This window comes from Mizuhopecten yessoensis, unplaced genomic scaffold (assembly GCF_002113885.1).
Source record: "Mizuhopecten yessoensis strain PY_sf001 unplaced genomic scaffold, ASM211388v2 scaffold8195, whole genome shotgun sequence".
Lineage (NCBI taxonomy): Eukaryota > Metazoa > Mollusca > Bivalvia > Pectinida > Pectinidae > Mizuhopecten > Mizuhopecten yessoensis.
In genome coordinates, this window is record NW_018407426.1 from 322,162 (window position 1) to 348,373 (window position 26,212).

The 26,212-nt window shown below is 36.0% G+C and overlaps 2 protein-coding genes across 6 annotated transcripts; one reads left to right on the plus strand and one right to left on the minus strand.

The window, feature by feature from the left end:
* Positions 1–108: 108 nt before the first annotated feature.
* LOC110455313 (histone-lysine N-methyltransferase 2D-like) lies at positions 109–23,185 on the plus strand. 5 transcript variants are annotated; one of them, XM_021505386.1, is made up of 18 exons: positions 11,737–11,907; positions 12,088–12,167; positions 12,866–12,922; positions 13,518–13,644; positions 14,175–14,264; positions 14,706–14,893; positions 15,102–15,150; positions 15,739–15,829; positions 16,363–16,748; positions 17,238–17,436; positions 18,002–18,268; positions 18,359–18,394; positions 18,695–19,433; positions 19,746–19,841; positions 20,011–20,132; positions 20,316–20,366; positions 21,985–22,153; positions 22,670–23,185. In XM_021505386.1, exons 2-18 carry the CDS (start codon positions 12,107–12,109, stop codon positions 22,942–22,944), a joined length of 3,003 nt encoding a protein of 1,000 aa, XP_021361061.1. In that variant the 5' UTR covers positions 11,737–11,907; positions 12,088–12,106; the 3' UTR covers positions 22,945–23,185. The 5 variants fall into 5 exon arrangements, with proteins under 5 accessions (XP_021361058.1, XP_021361061.1, XP_021361057.1 ...); XM_021505383.1 differs by lacking the exon at positions 11,737–11,907 and adding an exon at positions 109–388 and having other exon boundaries at positions 18,002–18,394; positions 22,670–23,184; XM_021505382.1 differs by having other exon boundaries at positions 18,002–18,394; positions 22,670–23,184.
* On the minus strand, positions 407–7,172 carry LOC110455314. Its single transcript, XM_021505388.1, has 7 exons — positions 6,993–7,172; positions 6,009–6,193; positions 5,263–5,329; positions 4,225–4,774; positions 3,625–3,795; positions 2,796–2,883; positions 407–2,308 (listed from the first exon to the last, which is right to left on the minus strand). The coding sequence occupies exons 2-7, from the start codon at positions 6,189–6,191 to the stop codon at positions 1,262–1,264; spliced, it is 2,106 nt and encodes a 701-aa protein (XP_021361063.1). The 5' UTR covers positions 6,192–6,193; positions 6,993–7,172; the 3' UTR covers positions 407–1,261.
* Positions 23,186–26,212: the final 3,027 nt, after the last annotated feature.

Consider the following 26,212-nt stretch of genomic DNA (forward strand, 5'->3'; position numbering starts at 1 on the left):
TTTAAATATTTCCATTAAATTAAAATAAAAAAAATCATATGTCCCCGATCTCGTTTCCATGGAAACGGAAGCTATATTAAACCCCTTACATGTATAATGAAGTCGGCAAACATCGGCTAACATCGGGAAACTTCGTAATGTGGGAATTCCCCCTAATCATGACGCAATTTCGGTATGAGTTATCGCCCGTAGGGGAAACCCCGATTGTAAACAAATGGCGATCGCGACTGTTCGTTATTTGCGCGGCCGTTTTAAGAAAATCTCGTCAAAATTACTGTCAGGGGATTTCAAGTGTTTGTAATCATTATTACAGCGGTGGACATGTGTGTTAAAGGGGAATGAATTCGTGAAAGTAGAGATTGTCCTCTTATTAACCACGTGAAGCTAGGTAAGTTAGACATGCAGAACGTTCTGGGTGGAAAGATGGGTGTTTGGTCGTTTCGTCCTAAATCCCTTTCGCCCTGGATCGTTCCGCACTAAGTTGTTTCACCTTAAAAATGTTTTTAGGGTGAAGTGTTTTGTCCTGTTTAGTTGTGTATGGTTAATTTAATATAATTTGAAGACAACTTACTGTGACACTTCAACTATCATAAATGGACAAACCTGTCATTGTTGAAGGCTGTATGGTGACATATATACTCCATATGCTATCTTTCCCATTTCAATAAACTTGACTTTTTGAGGTCTGTTTTTGTGTGTGTATATTACATCAGGGACGTATATACTGTCCCTGATTACATTGAGTGATTTGCACTGTCTTTATGCCAGTACCATATACATCTGTTACAACATAGATTCCTGGATACTGAAAAACTTGCAGCTTTGAGCAATTTTGTCATTTATGGCAGCATAAAAAGAGATTTGATAGAATAGCTTTTATGAGCAAGTTATATATGCTTGGAGATCTGATATCTAGGGACTAATTCCATCTACAAACCATGCATACAACATGCACTCATAACAAAGAAGAAAAAATACAAATTGTAGTAAACAAAATCTGTGTTTATTGGAATACAAGTTAAATTTGCATGTGCATATTTGAAATAGCAATTGAAACATAAATGCTAGCTCTTCCATAAATTAGCCATTTGTATTAATGTGGTGAAAAGTTCCCTACAGCAATCTAAATATAAGAATAAAGGGAAATGGGGAAATTGAACATGAGACACAAACTCTTTATAAAACAAAAACAAACACAAAAAAAACACCCCATAGTCACAACTGTGGCCTTCAATAATGGGAGTTTGACATCAGATCCTAGTCATTCTTCTTTCTCGATAAAATTAACAAGCGATGTAAATTTCTTGTTCGCTAAACGTACATGTAGATCATTTAACAGTAATTTTAACCCCGAGTTTCTGACATGTGCTAATTGTAAATGAAATGGAGCGACACCATTTCTGGCTAACTTTGCCACTGCTACTGCTGTTATACATTTTTGTTGCAACATTTCATTATATTTCATCTTCACTATGTGGAAACTAATGTGGAACAGATCTTCATCTTTGACCTCCTTCTTTAACTTTTCAGTAAAAAGTACATTCAGTACCCTGACATCTTCTTTTGCATCATGGGCTTGATAGGTGCAGTTGGTGAGCTTACTGACTAGATTTTCTTGCTTATAATTTCCAACATCTGACTTTTTGAAGACTCTTTTAGAAATTTTCAGAGTGTCTACAAAACCATAAGCATGAGATAAAAACTCTGTAAAAAGATTAAACTCTGCCAATCTGTTGCAAAGAATTGGAATATCAAAGCTACATGCATTGTGTCCTACAAGAACTGGCTGGGGAAATTTCTTGAGGTATTCAATAAAGTCTAAAAGTGCTTCTTGTAATGTTTTGGACCTTACTTGTATACCTCTATGGAACATAGTATTAGTCCCCCTATTGTACTGTATCCCATTCACAATGGAAGCCTGGTCAGAAATATTGCAACGGGGTTGAGCATAAACATTGAAATCCTTTCCTGCTGCAATCTGTAAAATATCGCTGTTTCTCCCTCTACCAGTTGTTTCGGTGTCAAAGACAATAAATGTGAAGGGATTTTCTGGCAGTTTTAATCTTTTTGGGATCTCTGCTGTTTGGGTTAATTCTTCCTCTTGATTTAATTCAGCAGCTTTAGAATAGGTAACACCTTCATGAATTTCCATGGTTGCTTCTTTACGACTTTTTGATATTTTTTTAACAAGACGTTTCCTCTTCCCTTGTAAACTATTCTGCTTAGCTTTTTGAAGCTTTCTCTTGGCAGCAGTTTTTAATGCCATTTTAAAGGTGAATTCACCAGGAGATAATCCTACAGCTTTGTTAAAAAAGAGACAATAAATTGCAACTGGCTTTATTAATCAAAGATAAGGATATGAAATATAGAGCAATTGATGATAAAGTGACCACAGAGTCAGATCCTTTTTCTCCATACTAAACATAGCTGACCTTCTGCTTATAGTATTTGAGATTCGGACTTGATCAAAAAACTTAACCTTGTTCACTGATCCATGAAATGAGGTCAAGGTCATATGAACCCTGTTTGACGGACATGTACATTTGTATATGTTCGCTTTGCCAGGATCTTATATACCAAATATTAAAATTAAATTAATAACATCAGGCATCTTTACACAAATAGTTTATGTCGTTCATCGCCGCCACCGTCATATTAGCATCATTTAGTGTCTAATGAAAGTCATGTAGGCAAGACAAAAAAAAATAACCAAAGTTGGAAATATTTGCTACCTATATGTAGCCAGGCTTAATCTACCTGCTCATTTCTCATTTATGGTTCTATATTTTAACACAAACCTTTTCTAGATACTCATGACCCTCATTCTTCTGCAGTACAGATGCTGAAATTCTCCCTGTCAGAGATTTGCTTGATCCAAATGACCTATGAAGATCAAAGTTGAAGGTCTCTTATATAAATGCAGTTGAACTGGTAATTGCAAGGAAAAATTAACACTACACTAAACATAGCATGTTGACATTGAACAATAAGGCAAGTGTTAAGAGAGAACTAACGGATGGTTGTTTTGTTTAAATTATAATCAAGTGGCAGATTAAATGCATATTCAGGGTTATAAAATATTAAAAGTAACTTTGATAATGAATATGCAATTTGCCATTTACAAGATTGACAGACTGAGACAGATTTTTAACACACTAGTTCACAAAGTAACATTTTGCAGGAAAAAACATGTCGCCTATCTGGACAAAGTATTCTGACTCACACTTGGACATTATATGCCCTGATTCCTAAATGATGCATGCTTTAATAGTGGAGAAACATTAAATACCATTTTCAAGTCTATGATTTTACCTGCTGTCCTGGGATTGAACTGAGCAAAATTATATTGCTTCATTTTGTGCATACTTTTTTCTTTATTTTCACTTAAATCCATTGAACAATGATCATGAAGGAATAGCATTTTTATTTCAAGATTCATGGACAGACTGATCTTATATAAATGAGTCTCTATGACATACAATGTTTGCACCTGGTATATAAACATGTCAGTTAAATTTAATTGCCTGCAAAATTTAAACTGTATTTTCATGAATATTAGCTTATCCTATGTCAAAGGAACTCATAAAAATATCTATTCATTATGAATGTGAACAGATATCTTACTTGTTTTTTGGAGCCTTTGTTGAGACTATGAAATTGAAATTCTCATTTGCCTGGGTTGATCCTAAGTTGGTCAAGGAGACAGCTCTACCCTTTTGGCTATTTACAATGACAGATAAATCTGTCCGAAGACTTGGACATGTGAGAGGCTTACCCTCTGGTAGACTGCGGTACCTATAAAATTGAANCTAATCAACCTCATTATTCGACTCCTGTCTGTGTTTATTAGCTACGAGTATAGACTTTTTTAAAAACAGTATTAGGAGCATTAAAATGCTAAGGCACCAACCATTCATCTTTTGTGGAGGGCATGTTTTTTTTCTCCGAACAAACAATTTAAAAAAAAAATAATCAGAGTCAAACTATTTTTTTTGCAATAACTGAATAGCATACAGGAACAAGATTTTTTTTTCTAAAATATAATGTCATTTTTTTTTTCTAAAATATAATGGAAACAAGCTATATTTTTTTCACTTCCCTTCTAAAACTATTTTTTTTATTTAATTCAGAATCAAACTATTTTTTTAGAACCCCCCCCCCAAACAAAAGATGAATGGTCAGTGCCCTTATTAATTAATTATTACATTTCTTATAGTAATCTACCTGAACTGAGAAGGATTCTTTCGATAACTGCACCAGGTAACATCTTCCTTGGCACAAAGGGAGTGGTCACCATATAAATGTGGAACGATAATATCGAGTGATTTTTTTAGTCTCTCCGGGTCTTTTGTCTGGCATTCTTTTATGGCATACATGAAGCACCTTCCAATATAAGATATGACATTTGGCTGTTTCAACACTTTGTATTTCTGCCTTAGCTTGTACAGTTTAGATGTTATGCCTTTTTTGGTGTGGTTGCTGTCATCTTTTTTCTCAATGGAAGGAAAAACAGCTTTCAGACGAGAAGTTGTGGTCGAATCATTATCACCATGGATGACATCTATTGGACATCCGGTTTCCTCTAACTCTCTGGCCATTGATATTGCCATGTCAGGCTCCATTGCTTTACTCGACCCGTCCCAGTTTTTTGAACATTCATGTACAGGTATAGTGTGGTTTTGGCTCTGATGAAGGGCACATATCTGGCAAGATTTACTCCTAAGTGAGAACTGCAGAACCTTTCCTGTTTCTTTCCCAATCAATGATCCATGGCCTGAAATTATACATGTTATTTTTAGTTGCTATTTGCTTTGAACTAGCTTTCGGAAACTATCGTGGGGGTCAAAGTCACAGATACCTAATATTGGTATGTGACACACCTCTATCCCATGATGTATTCACCTACTATGTTTGGCCACACAAAGGTATCTGTAAAAAACAAAAGTTATCCACTGGACATGAATCAGAAAAGGTTTTACTATTATAGGGGTCAAAAAACAAAGTCAACGACAGGTCACATTGACCTGATTTATGACACATCCTAATGGATCCCCATCCCATGATGCATCAGTATACTAAGTTTGGTCAACCTTTCAATTTATGACACAGCCCAATCCTATAATGCATATATACCAAGATTGGTCAACCTAAGTTCTACAGTTCAAAAGTTATGGACTTGACAAGAAGCAGGACGGACGGATGAACAGACAGATGGACAAGGTGGTTCCTATATACCCTCCTAACTATTAAATAAATGCTCACCTGTATTACTATTATAATTCCAACCTGTACCCCTTTTCTGCCACCCACCGTCAAAGCTGACTTCCACCTTTAAAAAAATACATACATATCTTCAATACATGTACACTAAACAATTTGTGTTATGTTCAACAATTAAAAATTAAGCAGTGTATGCATGATCAAGTGAAACTTATCAGTGGAAAAACTACAAAAAATACTCATATTTGATGTTTATAATGAAAAAAAATATATTCCAGGTTATGACACAAAATCCCTAATACTGTAGTATATAAAAATACCTGGTGAAGAAGTCTATCAAATACAAGCACTGACATTTTCCCCCTGACTAATTCAGTCATTCAAAATCACACCATTTGTTAGGCTATTGGCCAGAAGAAACACAAACATGTATATTTTTTCAAATAACCCAAAACTGTTTTTACATGAGCAGATTTAGGTGCAGGGTAGAGACGTGACACAGGAATGAAAACAAGGAGGGGCCCAGTGGTACATGGCATCAAAAGTTTGCCCCGAGCTACTAATTTTTTGCACAGTTTTTGGTTGCTCATATAATACTTGGGCTACCGAAAATATGAACTGATGTACTTTATTGAAATTCTTAATTTTCATCCCTGTCATGTTCCCCCTTTAAATAAAGAAAATATAATTACTTTGCATTAAAATATAAAAATGACTTCATGAATGTATATATAGTCATTGGAAATTTGAGTTGCTTAATTTCCTAAAGTATATGTATACATTTTTACCTTTCCATTTCCCTTTTCAATTTCTTCCTTTTGAGCATCAAGACATGATTTTTTTGCAATGGTCTCCAGGGTTGTGTCAATCTTGTGTTCCCTTCTCTTGAGAGTGGACGGTACAACTGGTGGTAAATTTAGAGTTGCCAGCAGGTTGTTTACTTGCACTGGGCCCATTCCTGTGTGTATCATGGCTAAAAAATTGCAAACATATTAATAAGAACAATTTCTTCATGGAACAGTCACATTTTTAAGTACATTAAATGTATCAACAGAAATATCAATCAATTATTAAAATTATAATTGTCAAATTCATTTTTAAGTTCAAGAATTTGACGAGAAGTTAATGAATGTACATGAACATTGTCCTAATAATTCTTATTCAATGAGCTAAAAAATCACTCAAGCTTGTCATACAATTACTAGTTGAATAAGAAATCAAATTAGGGGTGTTTTTGGAAAAAGTATATTCTGGCCTGCTAAGAAATGAAGAAAAAAACTTGGCCTCAGACAGGAGAAAAATTGATAAATTTTTGAGCCAAAAAATAAACTGCCGTAATAGCAAAAAGTCTGTTATATGAAACTAGTTTTTATTGGAACTTGAAAGCAATATTTTTCTGGCATCAAGTACAATGTCTACATTTTAATGTAATTTGCTGAAGTTTTTTCAATTTAAATTCATTAAAAAGAATGGGGTATTTAGAATGTACCAACCATTCTTTTTGTATATATGTGGGTGCAGGATGTTTTTATTCTTGGGACTTTGAAGACAACCATTTAACTGGCTTACATTTTCCCCCCCTCCAACTACTGTAAATCTACAATCAATAATTTTTCTTACAAAGTCGAAACAGAATATATTTTATTTGCAAAACTGAATTAAAAAAAATCCACATAACACCAACCCCTAAGTTACATAATTGGTTCCAAATACTGTTTTCAGATTTTTTTTTGTATGGTATTGAAATCTAAACATAAAAACATTGGGATTACCTAGTGCTAGTTTGGAATTGATGTCAAATGTTCCGTTGTTTCTTTTTCCAGTTTTGACATCATTCAGTGAACTGCACACACTGTTCTGGCATCGTATGAATAGTATGCTACCTAGTCCATATCTTCTCTCGCTCTCAATGTCGCTCAGGTGTAGTCGAGAATCACACGAGATGCAATACATCTGTTGGGCTAAGGAGTGTAGCTCGACTATTCGTCTCCCCGTCTTCCAGCTGTCATCTCGTGCTGGGTCAACTGTACAACTTGCCCCAAGTTCGAGATCCGAGAGCACCGATCCAGTGTTTACATCATAGTTGTGGTCTTCTTTTGTTGGCTCATCAACGGGGTGACTTACCAATGAATTGCTTTTCGACTCTTTGGCTTTCAATTGTTTAAGAAAAGATTGTTTAGACTGAAATTTTCCTTTTTTAGATCTTAACATTTTGCAGACGATCGACGATCAGTATCAGAATGTTTATGTTAGCAACAACACCGTAATCAAGCGCTCAAATGAATCGGAGATTTCAACTAGAGTTATCTCCCTGTGACCGCAAACCTTACCTAATTTCATGATTACCTTAATTTAAATTTTGGATAGGATTTACTTTATCCATTCATTGTATGGTGACCATTTTGGATGACCTCCGGATCCATGCAAAACCATTTTCATAAATCTTGGCTTCCAAGCCACACAGATTCCCCATCTTGGTGCTTTAACAAACCAATATCAGATTAAGTGAGACATGTATGTCTCCTGTCGGCCCTGATCCGTCATCTTTTCGTCGCCTGTTTGTGTGTTACTGATAGCAACACACAGAAAGTTTTATTCGGGTCAAATTTAACAAGGTCCTCAGCTCTTTTTTTCCAAAAGTCAGATATCTTGAATTCGAACATTGATGTTTTAAGCACAGCTACATATGTCAGTACTAATTCAGAGAGAATTTCTTAGAAAGAACCTCCTTAAATGACCTTAGCTGTTGATAGGACGTTAAACAAAATAAAACTAAACCATTCTTAGAAAGTAAGACATTTCTTTGTTGAACTTTTCCCGTCAACCAATAAATACTAATGTATGAACATATTTTCAGGTTATAATATAGAAACGAATCTTTCAGTATGACAAAATTTGTTTCAATAGCACTATAATTAGCTGAAGAAAATTCTCACAGTAAAAGTTAAAAATGCATGAAAAAAATTGCGGAAACCGTGAATACTTTTGACACGATGATGTTTTTTCTTTAATCAAAAGAGAGTTTGCCAAATTCATTTGATAGCTGGTAAAAAGCTAGAAATTGTCTGTAGGACATATGAATGCCCCCGCCGCCATGATCTTTCAGTATGTGAAATTTTGGTTTCAATAGCACTATAATTAGCCCCAGATAATTCCACCAGAAAATGTTAAAAACGATGAAAGTTATATCAAATTTAATTTGGCACGATGATGAAGGTCTTGATCAGTAACCATTCTCTTCCCTCAATACCATCTAGTTACAGTTGACACATCAGATAACTGACTCCAATATTGATTCTGAGACAACCAGGAAGAAGTCCGTTTGGTGAAACCAGCTTGTAATTTTCGTTACTCTTCGTGGTCATAGGATTAACAGTGTTTCGAGAACAATTTCCTTGGCACTATTTATCAAATGACACAGGTTGTAGAGATGTGCGGTTTTTCAGATATATTGTGGAGATGATTTTTTTGGAGAGTAAAATACAAATGCACCACCATATCAACTATGCCCAAACCAGTCGTGTCAACTGCCTTATAACTGTTTTCATCACCATTTACTTTTTGGAGTGTAGGAAAAGGTAGCTTAGGATCAAAATTTTGCTCGGTGTTCTCCAACAGTGTTAGAGGTTTACACGGCGAGGTACTTTTAACAGGCGCCGTCGCAGTCGGCAAAATCATATCCGATAGAAAAAAAGGCCGACCAGCGGCCTCTTATGTTATAGGAGTAACCAGTCTCCTAAAGTATCATGCCTATCCTTCAGCTATATAGGATTGTTGTACTTTTATCTTTCCACTATAAAACTTAAAGTGCACCCAAAGCTGACCATCCTTTGTAATCTAACCAGCGTATAGAAACACTTTGTATCTTGATCAGCCTGAAAAAAATATTCTAACCTTTAATTGACGGTATTTTGCATCCTCGATACTCCAGGAGTTACGCTCACGTACGCTCTCTACATTCATGGAATATGTCATAACATTGAAGGCACTCGGCTAGCTATTTGATTGGTTCTAGGTAAAGAAAATACCTGACCAATCGCTAGGCTGATACCTGTCCTTTTAAAGATTACATGAGGAGCGGCACACGACTTCAAAGCCTTTCAATTTTACTGATACGCTATCGCGCGATTCTTTTGGTGTATATCAAAGGACCAAACTAGTCTTCTTGTATCATCCGCAAGGTAGTGCACACTGAGCCTTTGATTTTGCCATGACATATATGCAGACAGCGTGACCCCTGTTGTATCGACGACGGGTATTTTGATACCAGCAGCCTTTGTATCTGACGTAGACCTTACTTCAGCATTCCTCTAGATGTATGACTGTGTCCTCCAATAGGCCACTCTCTCCATTATCTATACTCGTGTTTCTTTCACTTCACTTCCACATGGAGATATTCGCCTCTTACTATTTACTCAGTGCGAAAATGATTGATGTTAAAGTTACCTACAGTCGCCAGTTCCTACTTATTTCGCCTCATTGAGAGTATTGCCAACCAGGCTATGCTGTAAGCTTCCAGTGTGGACAGGGTGTTGTATGGAACGCCAAATTAACATACAATTCAATTGAAAATAGGTGCAATTCAATTGAAGGTATGATTAATTTGTCATAATTTAACCTATCTTTAATTGAATTGTAATATTTAATTGAATTATACCTTTCTTCAATTGAATTGCACCTATCTTCAATTGAATTGTACCTATTTCAATTACATGTATTTGAAGAAAGGTGCAATTATTTGAATATATGTTAATTCGGCGTTCCATAGTGTTGAGGGTGTTCCGCATGTAAATTCTGTCGAGAGGTAGTTTCCATCTCCGCATGTCGTTGGAACTTGGGCGATGAGAAACATGTTGACGATAGAAGGTATTGCTATTCCGTCGCTTTTTTATGTGTAAAAGACGAATCAGACGTTTTCGCGAAATATAAGAATGATGGCCCATATACGCCAATATTGACTAGGGCTGAGCTTTATTCTGCTGCCAGTGATGAAGGGTTTCAGAAAAGATCTTTTGGCTTATATGCGATGTTACTGGAAATGTTGCGAAGGTGACTCCATCAGGGGATGCTCGACCATATATACTGCCCGTCTAAGGTTGCTGCATGTCGCTGCGGGAGAAGAAGAACTTCAAGCTCCGCTGCGTAGGATCACCATGGTTATCCGCGAATTATCATAACCAGCTTCAACAAGCATGTAAGCCCGCATAGGCCCAGCCAAATACAATTCTAACATTCTCAAATTTGTTGTAAATATTTGCTCAAGATAAAACAAATATCAGGGGTGGCCGGACTTATCCCGGGGCCGAACCATGATGAGTAATATACGAGAAGGGAGGAAAGCTCCCGATGCATAAAAAAACCACATTTCTAGTTGATGTGAAAAAATATTCTTAATATCGTTGAAAAGATGGATACTTTTTTCTTTTAAAAACCTATATTCACCGTGCGTCAAATATATTTTCGTTCCGCAGACATGAACCCCGTTTCCTCCAAAAACACACGCCATTTCCGAGTTTCAAAGTTTTTCTCCGTAGTCATAGCGGAGTCACTTTTTGTATTCCTGAGGTTGATGGCAGCCACGTGCCGAAACCCGTGGTGTGAGTGTGGAAGGGCATATTATACACAATACATCTCCAGCACACACACATGCAGGCATACACACATAGGGAGATATTAGCCAGGTGGCATAGGACTAGTAGGTAGCGCCTGATAAGGCAGCTCCTGCGAATTCCTCAAAATTGTATTGATTAATATATATATATGCTAATTGTATTGACTGTATAAAATTGTATATCTATGTACTGTAAAGCGCTTTAGAGTGGCTAATGTTAGCTAGATAGGGTGCTATATCAAATCTTGTATATTGATTTATTTATTTTATTATTTATTTATTATCATCATTGGGGGTGGCATTTTTACCGAAAATACATATCTTTAGCCTTTATTTGATGTATTTCTTGGGTATCAACAGCGTGTGTCTCTATTTATAGAACTTATTAAAGTAAATCAGATTCACTTGGAATTTGAAGCTAGTCGAGTACCTTAAATGGAACACTTCATCACATAAGTCAGTTTATGAAAATAACTGACAGCATTTGAAATACTTTCTTCATTTCCAAAAGGTTTTGAAATTTCTGACAAATTTTAGACTAATTTATCCCCTAAAATATTTATTTGAACATATAGTTTCCATGTTTAGAAATATGATAGGATATGTTGTCGCGTTTTAGTTAGGCCGTTTCCCGTTTTTTGTTTTAATAAATGTTTGCTCAAAATGCATAAAACTTTATAAGAAATACATACCGGGACATGCCCTTTTATTGCAAATAAATAATGCTGCATCATGTATATCAAAAGTGTTCCATTTAAGGTACTGTTCCATTTTGGGTTCCCTCACCATAGGCCTTCTGCCGCTACGTGCCAGTTCCGCTGTCAGTTCGTTTTGCAGCGCACTCCGCACTTTGATCCCTCTGCAACTCAGTATGACGCTTGCTGTAACATCCAAACGTTTTCATGACGAAGATTAGAAAGCAGACGATCTCTGGACGAGAAGGGTTTCAGTTTGGTCGAAAGGAACATGAACGTCTGTTTTGGGTTGAATATTAGGCCTATTTAAGGCCTTTTAATATGCATACAGAAGCACTATTGCATGCATACATTACATAGCTTTTTACGCGTTTAAAGCAGGTAAAGTACAGTAGAATTACACCAATTAAGACGTATCGTCATATGAGTAAGGTCTCGGCCAGAACAATAAGAAAAATCGAATTTCTGTGACAGTCATAACAGTGCATTCCATCTTGATTTCAAGTACTGTATATTTTGAATCTGACTGACATTAAGTGTATTAAAACTTATCATCTTCAGAAAGAAGTCAGCCACAACAATGGATCACTATCTGCACCATTCGGATGGTGATGATTTAGACAAACTCATAAACAAATTTGGTAAGTAATCATTTCACTTTATCGCCCCCTGAGGACCAACTTCTTTTTCATTGGTACAGTTTGTTATATTTCAAATAATTTTGTGGAAAAAATAAGCTAAAGGAAGGCTTTATTCTTGTGTTCCCAGAATTGAGGACATGCGAAGGGTGTTTTTAGCAATTAGAATCTGTGGAAACTTCAAATGTGAATTTAGAAATATGCTTTTACCAACTGAGCAGGTCACTTGTAGTCGCCAGTTGCAGAGACTGGCATCAAAATTTGGAAGGAGATCCCCTGTTCTCATGCCTGTGCTCAACTCTTTTTTCATATATGGTGTTATGTATTACTCGTGACAAGGGATACTCAAATTCCAATGCCAGTGGAAAAATCCTCTATCATCCTTGCGGGTGCAGACTTTGACGAAATTAAAAAATTGTGAAGTGATCAGGTAGCTCATTTGATTGTTCAGCATCTCAGTTAGTGCAAAATTGATACAGAAGAGCTTTTACAGGACCGAATTTCTCCTCTTTGACAGTAACAAAAGTTGTTCAAATTTTGACAAAATGAATAAAGGTTTTATAGGACATGTCCTTCACTTTCATAGGTTATCATAATGTAGCCTTCGAAGGATCTTCAGAGGTTTTGCTTTTATCCATGTATTAAAAAATAACAGCTCTGGGTAATTAATTGTAATTTGTTGATGTTTTTCATTTTACCAGAACTTGAAAACCAGAATTGTGTTCGACTTATACAGAAAGAAAGCCAACACATAGAAGGTAAGGTCTTTGTAAAAGGAACAATTTTAAACACAACTATTAAATGTAATGCTGAAGTGAATTTTCCTTTTCTTTGTTCTAAAGTTGAAATTTCATTTCAATAAAGATCTGCAGAAAATCATTAAACTTTTAGCGTGTACATACAATTTTGACTTTTATCAAGCATAATTTTACAATCTTGGGTGAATTTAATTTCACTTGGAGCTTCAGGATTGTGTTATTTCACTAGCCTACTGCCCGAGGCTAGTGTATTTTGTGACAGGACTAGTTGTCTGTTTTATAAGTTGCTAGCCAAGATGTACAGCAATTGGAGCTACCAGTAGAAGATTTTCTGTAAAATTTCACTTTGGCTCAATTAGTAATTTGGGCACAGGACTAGTAAAGTAAAGTCCAGTCTGGTTGTATCTGCCAGTGGAGGCACTTTGAGAAAGTTACCTCAGATATAGCATTGTGATTTATGGCTAGAAATCCAGGTCAGACCTTAGAGCTGTAGTTGTTATTATGGATAACTGAATTATGGGTCACCAAAAACGTTTGTCAGTTTTCCTTTCAAATAGACATGTAAAGTTCTATAGATACAGGAGTCTTTTTACAGCACTAGAGAAGGATATAAGGGAAGGGAAGTCCATAATCATAGATCTACAGGAAAAGACATCCCAGCTTGATGAGGATATCAAACAAGGTCACCGACAGTATACATGTAACCGTGACAACTGTGAGAGGTAACAAACTAAAATGAGCATTACACCCTTGGTTGATGTTTGATGTTAATTGTATGGTTTATATTTTTTATATATATTTCAGGGTTTTACATAAAGCAGAATCCTGCTTCAACTACCCCCATTTTCCATTACAGGACCCTAACATCTGATATGAATACCTGTGTCCCATGACCCCCTGAAATGACAACTTAAAAAAATCCAGTCTCCAAATTTTAATGATGTACATGACTTTAAGCAATTAATACTGAAAATTGTCATTTAAGAGGACCCCAAATATTCAGCTAGGACCCCTAATTTTCAACCCAAGGACTATCAAAGTCAAAGTAAGATGAAAAACCATGTATTTTTTTTATTTTTAATACTACGGTAGCTGTTTATTGCCTATATGATGTTTTCAGTGAGTGTGTATGTCCATTATTCACTGAACTTGCTGTGAAGCTAGATAAGATCAGGTCAGGAACTTTAAAATTACAAACGAGAAGAATGGTTTGTTTCACCTTAGACATTGTATAACATGTCACTGTTTCTAGTTTGAAGAAGACCCTGGTTGTGTTGAAAGAACATGATGAAGCTCTGGATAGACAGCTTACAGCTCTGGAAGAATCATCTCAACAGGACAGGTAAGTAAAACTTAAAAAAAAACCACAAAACATAGCCTTCCATGTAAACCAATATCATCATTATATGCAACTAAATCCAATCTATTTCTATGTAAATTGAACACTGGTATAACCCGGAAAATCAAAATAATTTAATTCAATGTAGTACTTTCTAAATTGATAATTTCACGAAACCTTTGGTTCTTGAAAAACTTTTTAAAATCATAAATTTTACAGCTTTCATTCAAAAACAATAAGTGATCACATTTATAACAGAAGCATATATAGATACATATATAAATCTATGTCACTATACAGCAAGAAAAAAATCATGTGCTTAATATGTCTTGCGTAAGAAGCTAAGATACTAATGTATTGCTATATGACAGTAGTGAAAGTATCACCCTGTGCATTTGGTTGACCTAAGGTTTGGAAATTTAAAACAAAGTTTTGTTCCTGAAGGAATGGACGCTTGGAGATCCTGAAGCATTACACAGATGTATGGGAAAACTACCAAGGCAAATACAAGATGTTTCCTCTGGCAAAGTCTCTAGAGGAAAAGCAAAAAGACGTTTCTTCCTTAGAAAAACGGCTCCAAGATATGGAATCCCAAATAAATCACTTGCATACACAAATGAATGAAATCAATGGTGAGAATTTTAAGTACATACATTAAAAGTAGAATGCTTTACTAAATGTTTCATTTTATAAGCTTCAGTATTCATATTTAAAATGAAAGTATGTCTGTAAAGTAACTATATCATTTTCTTTTGGATCAAGAACATACAACATGGCTATTGGTGCATTGATATTATTTTATTTAATCATTAGTGTTTTTATATGCAAATCTGTTCACAGAATCGACTGGTGATGAACTCAAAGACCTGAACAAGTTTATTGTATCTGTGTATCCTTTTATAACACTATTTTAACCCCAGTCATGGACACAATGAAACATTTGAAAGCATCTGAGCCTCAATAGGTGCACAGGGCTTTTTCTCACTTTTTTGGGGGGGGGGGGGGGGGGGGAAGATTGGGAAAAGTCCTGGCACAGGTCTGATTTCAAACATCGAAGACAATTTCAATATGAGTTTGAACTAATAATAGTGTCTCCTGATAATTGTACACTCGCTGGTGTCTCCAAGTATTCCTTAGTGAAATTATCACTTGACTTTGCTTTAATATCAAATGTTACATTTTGTTTATAAAATAAAACACAAATGAAGAATTGATGAATATATACTTTTAGGTAGTCATTACCAGGTAAAGGAAAAGATATATGAAGACCAAATTTTACCATATAAATGGAATTTTAAATATCTAGTGGAAAGTCACTGAACATTTCATTTCTATGATTTATGATACTATACATTTTTTGATGATGAAATGCTGTATGGTTATCCACAGTGCTGTAGAGTGATAGTCCATAGTTACAATAGATTATTTTACTTAGCACACCATATGCTTTGGTCATGCAGTCCTTAACTTCTGCCAGAGCAGCAGTAAAATTGTCAACTGAATCAATGTCATGTCAGATCAAACAGATGATGGAGGCTAGGGGGCAGATAAAGGATCAGATAAGACATGTAATATAATTATACATCAACCATGTAACAGTATGTCAGATTTGATCATGGATACTACAGCATGCTCTAATTGAATTGATAATTTTTGAAAGAGGGATGAGTATAACACATCTGGTTGAGGTCCATCCTTGCTACAGTGCAGGATCCCGATTTCAAATCCCAGTCTTGCACAAAGTGCAATGTATGTTGTTGTTTTTTGTCTGATAAAGGTGACGGTGTACATACCGTACAAGTCATCGAAATGTCACATAGAAATTCCTCTTGGTTGTGTAAAAAGAACTTTTCATAATGTACACTGTATGTATTCACAATGGTATGAACCAAATAAATATTATCCTCTATACAATATGCAATGCAGCCAGCAATGAACAAGAGATACGACTTACAACAGTTTGATAGTGTGTACTGTTTGTACAAATCATTGCATGGTTTTTGAAATCTGTTTTTAGCAACACACCACATACAGATTTGTGAGGTTGACCCTGACCCTTATGGGGATTTTAGTCCCAAAAATCAAGAATTTCTGTTTATAGGAAAAAGAAGGAAGGCAAGAAAGAGAAGCACAAATGCTAGCGGCGGTGAATGCTAGAGAGGAAATCATCCGTTCTGAAGCAAGCTTAATAAAGTCATCTCCCCAAGATCATATTCAACCTCGTATGAACCAAGATCATGTTGAGCCCAAAGCAAATCAAGGCCATATTCAGCCCCATGGTAGCCCAGAACCTGTTCAAGCCCATGGAAGGCCAGAGCAGGCTCAGCCCCACTTGAGTCCAGAACTTGTTCAGCCTTGTGCAAGTCCTGAGTATGTTCAGCCCTGTTTGAGTACAGAGCAAGCTCAACCTCATCCGAACCCAGAGAATGTACAGCCTTGTATGGATATACAGGAGAGTGATGGAGATGGAAGCTCTGTGTTAATAAAGTATATGTATAATGTTTCCTCTCTCTGTTGGGAAAGAAGCAAACGCATTTTGCACATTCTAAACAGAAATGGCCCACGATATATTGATTTGTTTAGTCAGACAACTGAGACAAAATGGCTTTACAGAAATAATTAGACCTATAAATGTAACTAAACAGTAGTTGTAATTGACCTAACAGGGATAGTCTTTTAAAAAACTCTACAATTTTTACAACAAAATTTGTACAACAATAATGAAACAAGTTTGAATGGGAAAGGCAACCAGTAGAACCAGGAAAACCCCCACATGGTTACTCAGGTAGCCCCAAACCTTTTCACATCGGATCAAGATGGAAATAGTAAGATCAGGTATTCAGTCCATAGAAATGATTAGGCAAAATTATAGTCTCTGAATTTTACACTTTTACTCTTTTTACATCTTATCTATATGAAATGAGTAACAATGTAGTATTTAATGGAAATATGGTTAATGTATTCGGTTGTTTTCAGTATGTTTAGTGAAAAACAAGATGATGTGGACACTGAGCGAGACATGGAGACAAATGTGAAGTCGTCTTTACAGTCTACAATCTGTCACCCATTAATGGCCCTCCCTCAAAACTTGTCATCCTTACAGTCTTGTCCCCAGACACTGCCACATCAAAGTCAGCAAAGACAAGCTTATCAGGGGCAACGACAACCACAACAGGTGCAAAGACAGCCACAACAGGAAGCAGGAAACTGTTTTAATACCTTGACTTCGACGGAAGTTGGGGTTTATAGTATTCTCCTCATCTGTCCTTCCATACATGCATACATCCATCCGTTATGAATGTAGTTTCCGGAGCATACCTCGGCCACTGTCGATTCAGTTTCTATAAAAAAATCCTTGGAAGAAAATTAATAGATTGTTTTGTATTATTCAAATATCTAAACAGACATGTAAAGTATAAATATTTACTGTAATTGTTGAGTTCTGCAAAAATTGGAAATGAGCTTGAGAGTTTCCTTTGAAACTTTTTGCTTTAAAAATGGTTGAATTATAGGTTCTAAAGCTGGCATGGTTTGCCCAGTGTATAAAATAGTGTGCCCACTTTTTACTTGTTGTTGCTGAAAATTATTAAGGTTAAAGCTTATGAATTTCTTATTGGATATAGAGAGACAGAAATTAACGATGGAGTGTTTAAGAACAATATGTTCTTTACATGCAGTATAGCTTAAAGGAATAAATTCAGAACAACCTGATCATAAATAATGTAAATTTCATGTTTAAGTGTGTACTGCTACCACAGGGTCAATATCAGCCCCAACCTGTTCAACAACTACAACAACAACAACAACAACAACAGGTGCAACGACAGCAACTACAGGTACACCAACAACAGCGGCAGTCACAACAAGTACAACATCAACAGGTCCAAGAACAACTACAACAGGAACAACAACAGCATGTGCAACGACAGCCACTTCAGGTACACCAACAACAGCGGCAGTCACAACAAGTACAACAACATCAACAGGTCCAAGAACAACTACAACAGGTGCAACGACAGCCACTTCAGGTACATCAACAACAGCGGCAGTCACAACAAGTACAACAACATCAACAGGTCCAAGAACAACTACAACAGGAACAACAGCAGCAGGTGCAAGGGCAATCATATCCGGTACATTTACACTCACTAATTTATACATTTCTGTTTTAAATGAAAAATAAATAATTAAGTTATTTCAGAGATAGTTTGGACTTAACAAATTTACAATGTTTTCACCATCATCAGCAATCGTGAAAATATGGATAAATAATATTTATGTATTCATTATACAAAATACTTTTAGACTGTTTGCTTATTTGAGTTGTACTGTATTTTAAATTTTTATATTAAATTATAAGTTGTTCAAATAGATATAAAACCTGATAGAGAATATACATTTTATGTATTTTCATCTTGATTTGTTTTTGACAGATGGCTCAACCAACTGCTTCAGGTCTCAACCACGTATCAGCACCAAACTTTGATCAAATGTCAGTGCCAAGAGCTGCAAGCATCAACCAAATGCCAGCACTCAAGACTTCAAACTACAATCAAATCTTTGAACCAAGAGTTACAAGCATCAGCCAGATGCCAGCCCCTAAGACCCCAAATCTCAGCAGAATATCAATGCCAGCAGCTCCAATCATCAACCAAATGTCAGCCCCTAGAACTCCAAATTTCAATCAAGTATCTGCACCAAGAGCTCCAAGCATCAACCAAATGTCAGCCCCTAGGACTCCGAATTTCAATCAAGTATCTGCACCAAGAGCTCCAAGCATCAACCAAATGTCAGCCCCTAGAACTCCAAATTTCAATCAAGTATCTGCACCTAGAGCTCCAATCATCAACCAAATGTCAGCCCCTAGAACTCCGAATTTCAATCAAGTATCTGCACCTAGAGCTCCAAGCATCAACCAAATGTCAGCCTCTAGAAGTTTAAACCAAAAACCTTCATCAAGAGTTTCAAGCATTAGCCAAATGTCAGCTCCAAGGACTCCAATCTTGGATAAGATATCTGCACAAAGAGCTCCAAGTATCAGTCAAATGTCAGCACCTAAGACTCAAAACTTTGGTCAAATGCTGATATCGCAAAGATTGCCTACTCAGAACCAGATAACATTACCACAAAAGGAACTAAATAATGTCTCAACTTCATCCTCTTCCTTGTCAGGTAAGACATATCTTATAACGCTCTATATGCAGGTGTACCTTTCTTTGTCAATGATCTGCTCGTTATGGTAAAGTGTATCTTCTTCCACTCAATCTCAAAGTACACTATACATTCCTTAGGTCTAATAAATAATGCTTCTTTCACTCCATCTTGAGGAAAAATATTCCTTCAACCAAGTTTTCTCTTTTTTTCCCCCCCTCGGGTCATCGGTTTTGACACTGTAGTTAATGATATCAACTTTAATGATATCACCGTTATCTATTATATTGTAAAAAAACTATTGTGCGACTTGTGTTTACCTGCTTCTTACAGGTCAAGCTGCTGTCTGCTCTACACAGCCAACGAAAGCAACAAGACAAACAGACACTGTACAACATTGTCCAAAAACACCACCTTCATCAGGGATGGGTCAGTTACAATTATAATAGTTATAATACATTGGGAACTAAATGCATAATTCAAAAATAATATATGGTGTAATAATAATAAAAAAAATAGTAAGATATTGTTGTGCTATGATGCTCCACACCTTTCATAAATTTATACAAATATTAATGTCTGATTTGATTCTTTGTAGGTCATGATGCAATGGATCGAAGTCCATTTGATTTTGAGAAACATCAGCAAAACCTCAAGCTTCTCTCCAAGTCTCCTGGACCTATATCTTACTCTACAAGGACAATGTTCTCTGAAAACCAGGTACATGTTCAATACCACAAGACATGGAATATTTGTACTTTGATAGATTCATGATGTTTAAATGTTAAGTTGAAAATTCATAAAAATCTGTTAATCCTCAACGAAAATGGTGCTTATTTTAGACAGATTTCAATATATTATACAACTTGCAAATGTCATTTAATTTCTTCATCATGTTTACAGGATGATCCTCAAGGTAGTGTTGGAAGTTTCCTGAACCCGTTTATAGGAGAGGTAAGGAGAAAATCAAATTGTCACTTAAACTGGCTTTATCACAGAGTGCTTTTGTCATTACCAGTAACTTTATTCATACAATTGTGTTTCTGACACACATACTGGGGATACTACACACATATATATATTCAGAGAAGAAAAAAAACGTTAACAACCCCCACTCTGTGGACTACCTCTATATCGTTGAAAACCGAGCAATATTTTTGTAGTCTAAACATTTGGGAGTGGAATACCTACCAAGTGACATCCTGGTCATTAAAATCTTTCAAGCGGGAAGCCCAAGACCTCTTCATGCCAGACTGTGAGGACATTGCTTGTTCATTGTGTATCTACCAGAACTTTACCAAGAATGGTTGAAAGTAGACCAATGAAAAGCTTGGTGCTCTTACACAGGGCTCATCCTTTATAACATCATGGCACTGATGCTGTTTTCAACAAGGTAAAATCCCAGTGCATACCAGTCGCATCAGCAAAAAAGTTTTTGCGGCAAACATTGTTCAGGTGTTGGTTTGGCCACCATGTTTAGGATGTTCTTTGGGGGACACGTTAGGAAAAGTCAAAATCAGCCACCTAACTCTTTTGCAGGAGCTGGCCCAAGTATTGGCCGATGAAAGGGACATGTTCTTTTACAACTTATCTGTTGGTATACAAGTTCAATGTGATGACACAGCAATGCTTTTTTTGGTTCAAAACATAGTCATATGAGAAACATTTGACTAAGGAAACTTGATGTACCCTGCATGAACGTCTGATAAAATAAATACAGAATTCAAATTTGAGTTGAATACAATTTCAACAAAAATGATAAAATCACAGTTTATAGTGTTTACCTTTCTTTTCTGTAGCAATTTTTTTTAAGGTTTTGGATAAGTCATCTAAATTATTGGACATTTGTAAGAAAAAATACTTTATCTCGGAGTGGTTTCGAAAATTTTACAAGCCATTCCATTGTTAACTACTGATTAGTTGATAAATGTGAACTTCAATCAGTTAATTTGTTCATATGTTCACATATGTTCCCTATACTGATGTTTCCTCTCCCAAACTTAAAATTTAGTTGACCAAAATGAGAACAAGATAATGGCAAACTGATTTTTAAAAGGACAGTTGATTACTTGGGATTGAAAGTGTTCAACTCAGGAGAGGAAATTACTCGGGTACCCAAATTGCTGATGGTGATTTAAACCTGTGACTTCACACTGAGCTAATTGGGAGTTGCCTGGCGAAGTTCAGCTACACCTCTTTCTCCTTTTGCCAAGATTTTGCTTCAGAAGATAGCACAATTCACCACCAAGATTTGGGTATCCCTTTGCCATCCAAACATTACTTGGTTTGTCACAGGCACCATAATTGTGACAAGGGAGGAAGAATACAATTGAGCCAGACCAGCATGAAAACCCAGGACCTCCACACTCTATACAAAGTTATTAACTGAATCGCTAGTGCCAGAATACACCTGGTACTGTTCCACGATTAATTTCACTAATGGTTAACTAGTTGTTTACTCTGCAAAAGAAGTATATATCTTCATTAAGCAGAGGATAATTAACTTGTTGTGATCTTAACTTTGAATGTTATTACCACAGGTACAGATGATAATTTGTTTCTTTAATTTCAGGCTTCCAACTTGTTTGGGGAGAGAAATACCGGTGGTTTTGAGACTGGACAAGCCATGAGTTTGTTTGGGGAGAGAAATACTGGTGGTTTTGAGACTGGACAAGCCATGAGTTTGTTTGGAAATGACAAGCCAAATAATCTGTTTGGTAACGAAGGCACAACTTCTACAGGTAATATAAACACAACACTATCATGTTCATACTGCAAACACATCTTGTAAACCAAAGCCAAACATTATCACAACAAAATCATGATGATGCCAATACAACATTTAAAGAAACATCATCACAACACGTTCATAACACAGACACAACATACAAACCAAACACAGACACAACATACAAACCAAACACAGACACAACATACAAACCAAACACAGACACAACACACAAACCAAACACAGACACACAACACACAAACCAAGCACAGACACAACATACAAACCAAACACAGACACAACATACAAACCAAACACCAGACACACAACACAGACATAACATACAAACCAAACACAGACACAACATACAAACCAAACACAGACACAACATACAAACCAAAACCATTACAACGGTCTGAATTGAAAAGGTTTCCCTTTATAAACAAATAGTTCAGTATTAGTCAATTCATAATCCCATTACTGAACTGCTAATGCAGAGACATTTATTTAACTACTTGTGACTTGACAGGCCCAGGGAATCAGTCAGGTAGTGGAGGGGAGAGCCTCATGTCACTGTTTGGGGGCGGTGACCAGACTTCTTCAAATCTGGGGAGCCAGGAGCAGGAGACAAGCTTTTCCTTTAACTTTGGCACCGACAAGGGTGGGGATAGCCTTATGTCTCTGTTTGGGGGAGGATCAGACAACGCCAATCAAGGCAACAACACAAAAGAAACAAGCTTCTCCATGAATTTTGGTGGAGGATCCAACACCACAGACAGCCCGCGAGGTTTCAGTCTTTTTTAAAAGAAATTGACAGTCTTAGCAAATATATTGTGAATACAAGTTTTTATGAAGTGATATAATTTGTGTTGTGTTTGGCCTTTGTTTTGCAACTTAAGATTGATGGATAGTATTTGGAATTCATATTGATTCAAATGAAAAAGACAGAACTTAATTTATAACAATGTTGTCATAAATTTGTATGTGTGATATGTGCTCGTTAATTCTACCATTTGTTACACCATTTATAATTTACAAGTTATAGTAATTTTGACTTGATGAAGTAAATAAAAATCATTTCAAGTTCTCTGGGGATTAAGTGTTTTACTATTGGAGCCTAATCAATGCAGCTACCGCTAATCTGGTTGTTTAAAGAGGTTACAGAGACATCTGACTGGCCACATCTGTAAATGGTAACTATATACTCTGTCAAAACCAGACATCCTAGGACCAGTATGCAAAAGAGTTCCAAAGTGTAAAGTAGTAACTTGTTATACGTCATCATTTATAGAGCAAAATGTTTCGAACAGTTTGAAAAAAGAAATCCTGAATAGAAAAGTTCCAGTATAATCCGGCTACTTTAGCTAGGAACAAAGATGGTTGGATTAACAATTCTCAACTGTACTTTTACTCATTCACACAAACAGACTTGCTATTGCAAACAGCACTCTTTGTCGCTCAAAGTGAATGTCCTACAGCACTATAGCCTTGGCCAATGGATTTGGTCACAGGGTCCAACTTAGATACAATTTTATCTGAAACGGCAACATGACATAATAAAGGGGTTGCTATATTGTATAAATGCAAAATGCGCCCCCAAAGGCCAGGGTCAAATCAGGGAAAGAAAGTACGTTTTTAAAGCACTCCTCCTTTTTTCCAGGTTTTATGGAAGAAGCAAATGATAACAGCAAATTGTGCAAATGAATATATGCCCATTTATGATGGCACATATTGTGGTATGGAATTGTCTGTCTGGCTTGCCGAGCTTCAATAATATCGTGTCCAGACAGTGATGTCTGGGTTACATTGTATTTCGCCAAACTTTCTACACAGTTCTCCTCAGGTATTTTGAAAGGGCCGAGTGCTGCATAGTGAACACAGTTCTTGTGCCTCATTATATCTTTAAAGTTATGGCCCTTTGGTTTTTTATGATTGTTATCAAAGTTGCTCTGAAGCATAACTTTCTATTTCACTTACATTCACTTAGGTACTTGCAAATCTTTGAAAGGTCGAGTTTCTCATAATGACCCTCTTGATAAACAGAGTTATGGTCCTTCCTTCTTTTTACATATTTTTGTTCATGATGATTTGGATAATTGAAGAAATTCCCGACAGAAATTTTGTATTAATTACTTAATACTATATATTGCTTGTGAAGTAGAAACACAGTATGGTTTCCTATTTAACACATCCAAGAAATAATTCTGCTTTCCTGAGTCTGCATTTGTGTAAGTGTCCTGTTAATAGTGAACACCTTGGTCAAGCCCTTAGCCACTGGGCTTAAGCTTTCATGCAGATGGCCAGGGTTCAATTCAAGACATTGTCTCCTGTGTGGGAACCATGCCATGTTTGTGTCCCCCCCCCCCCCCCTCCAATAGATGCGATACATTCAATTTCAGCAAGTAAGAATCCAAACGACAAAGTAAATTTTATTCCAAGCAGATTTATTTTTTTGTAATGACATTTTTTTTGTGTGAGCAGAACACTAAATTCAATTTCAGACAGTTAGAATGACTAGAGACTTATAATGCAAGCATTGTACAATAAGCTTAAAATTTTAACTTGGCTACTAATGTTAAAAAAGGGTTTAATTTCATGTTAATTAACATAATACATGTATATCATTAACAAATAAAACAAATTATACATGAACATAGTATGTGTAGTGATATTCAGGTAAAGACGGGATACATGAAGTCTATATGGCAGCTTTCATCAGTAAACTACTCTTTTAATTTCTTTATTTTGCACCAAAATGTCGACAAAAGATGAAATAGATTTATTTCTTTAAGGATATCTATTTTATAATATTTTTTATTCAATTTTTCACCAATGGGTATCTCCATACCAGCTGTGTACTTGAAAACATACGATATAGATATGAGGTGATGAATCCTCCTTATCACTAAAAATGTCCTATTATTATAACTAACATGTTCCTGGTATAGTTCAGCTTAACCCATTACATTTGACGCTATTATTTTGTCATTTAAATCATATCCCCCCCCCCCCCACATTATTGGATTTTGCTATTTGATTTTTCTCCTCCAAAAAATGCTAGTATGACAAGTTTAGGCAGAAATTTACATGATTATATTGAGGTTAAGGAAATTGCTAAAATGCTATTCCGTCTTTGCGTATTGCAGAGTTATCTTCTCTTGGGAGCAGGTATTGATTGTTACGTCACTTGTTTGTGAGAGTAACGTCATCAATTTTTGAGAAAACGAAGTAATTTTCTCACACAAACCAATGACGTAACAATCAATACCTGCTCCCAAGAGAAGATAACTCTGCAATACGCAAAGACGGAATAGTGATTTATACGTACGTTAACAACATACTCGTACCTGCTAAGCCTAATGTGTGTGCATGGCCCAGTGGATTCCAGTAACAAAGACGGCAGCCAATTCTGTGGTCGTAAATTGTCAAAGTTCAATTATTTATTATGTAGATCAGAATTTTGCACTTCCCACTCATTCATAGACCACGAAATTGCAAAATATATTTCCAGTGAAAATAACTACCTATACGCTAATTAAAATGCCCTATCCATTCTTTTTCCATTTGAATTTGAAAGCAATTATTTGTAAAATCTTTCACTTATCATAATGGGAAATGTTTTGGTCCTTACGCTTACTTTGAGTCCATAAATTTGTATAACACACCTATATTTTTGTTCCCCAGAACACATGGTCTACAGGTAGCATTGGTCCTTGATCCTCTGATCCCCATCCTTAACAAGCCCAAAAGTAGATGAAGATGGGCAGATAAACAGGCAGAATGGTCAAATGATATAAATATTCGGGAAACGGGTACTAACACACTGACAACGCTCTAACTGACATGTATAGGATCTAGTTATAGCTGTGATAAGTACCTAAAAAGCTCTCTGGGTTCTTAACAAATTCACAAAATATCAATGATTTCAGAATATTCCAAATTCTAAAAAAAAAAAATATGAAGGGATACTAGGACAAGATAGGGGGATTCCCCTGAAGGGATAAGGTCAGATATAGCACATGTAATTCTATTATTTTCCTTTGTAACCACTCTGCAATTATATGGCCATTTT

Excerpts from the sequence above, each read along its gene's own strand:
- LOC110455314 (XM_021505388.1), bottom strand. The coding sequence starts at position 6,191 with ATGATACACACAGGAATGGGCCCAGTGCAAGTAAACAACCTGCTGGCA. Across the intron at positions 5,330-6,008 it reads TTGAAAAGGGAAATGGAAAG|GTGGAAGTCAGCTTTGACGG; the intron begins GTAAAAATGTAT and ends ATTTTTTTAAAG. Across the intron at positions 4,775-5,262 it reads GAATTATAATAGTAATACAG|GCCATGGATCATTGATTGGG; the intron begins GTGAGCATTTAT and ends GTATAATTTCAG.
- LOC110455313 (XM_021505383.1), top strand. The coding sequence starts at position 12,107 with ATGGATCACTATCTGCACCATTCGGATGGTGATGATTTAGACAAACTC. Across the intron at positions 12,923-13,517 it reads AGAAAGCCAACACATAGAAG|CACTAGAGAAGGATATAAGG; the intron begins GTAAGGTCTTTG and ends GTCTTTTTACAG. Across the intron at positions 14,894-15,101 it reads ACAAATGAATGAAATCAATG|AATCGACTGGTGATGAACTC; the intron begins GTGAGAATTTTA and ends ATCTGTTCACAG.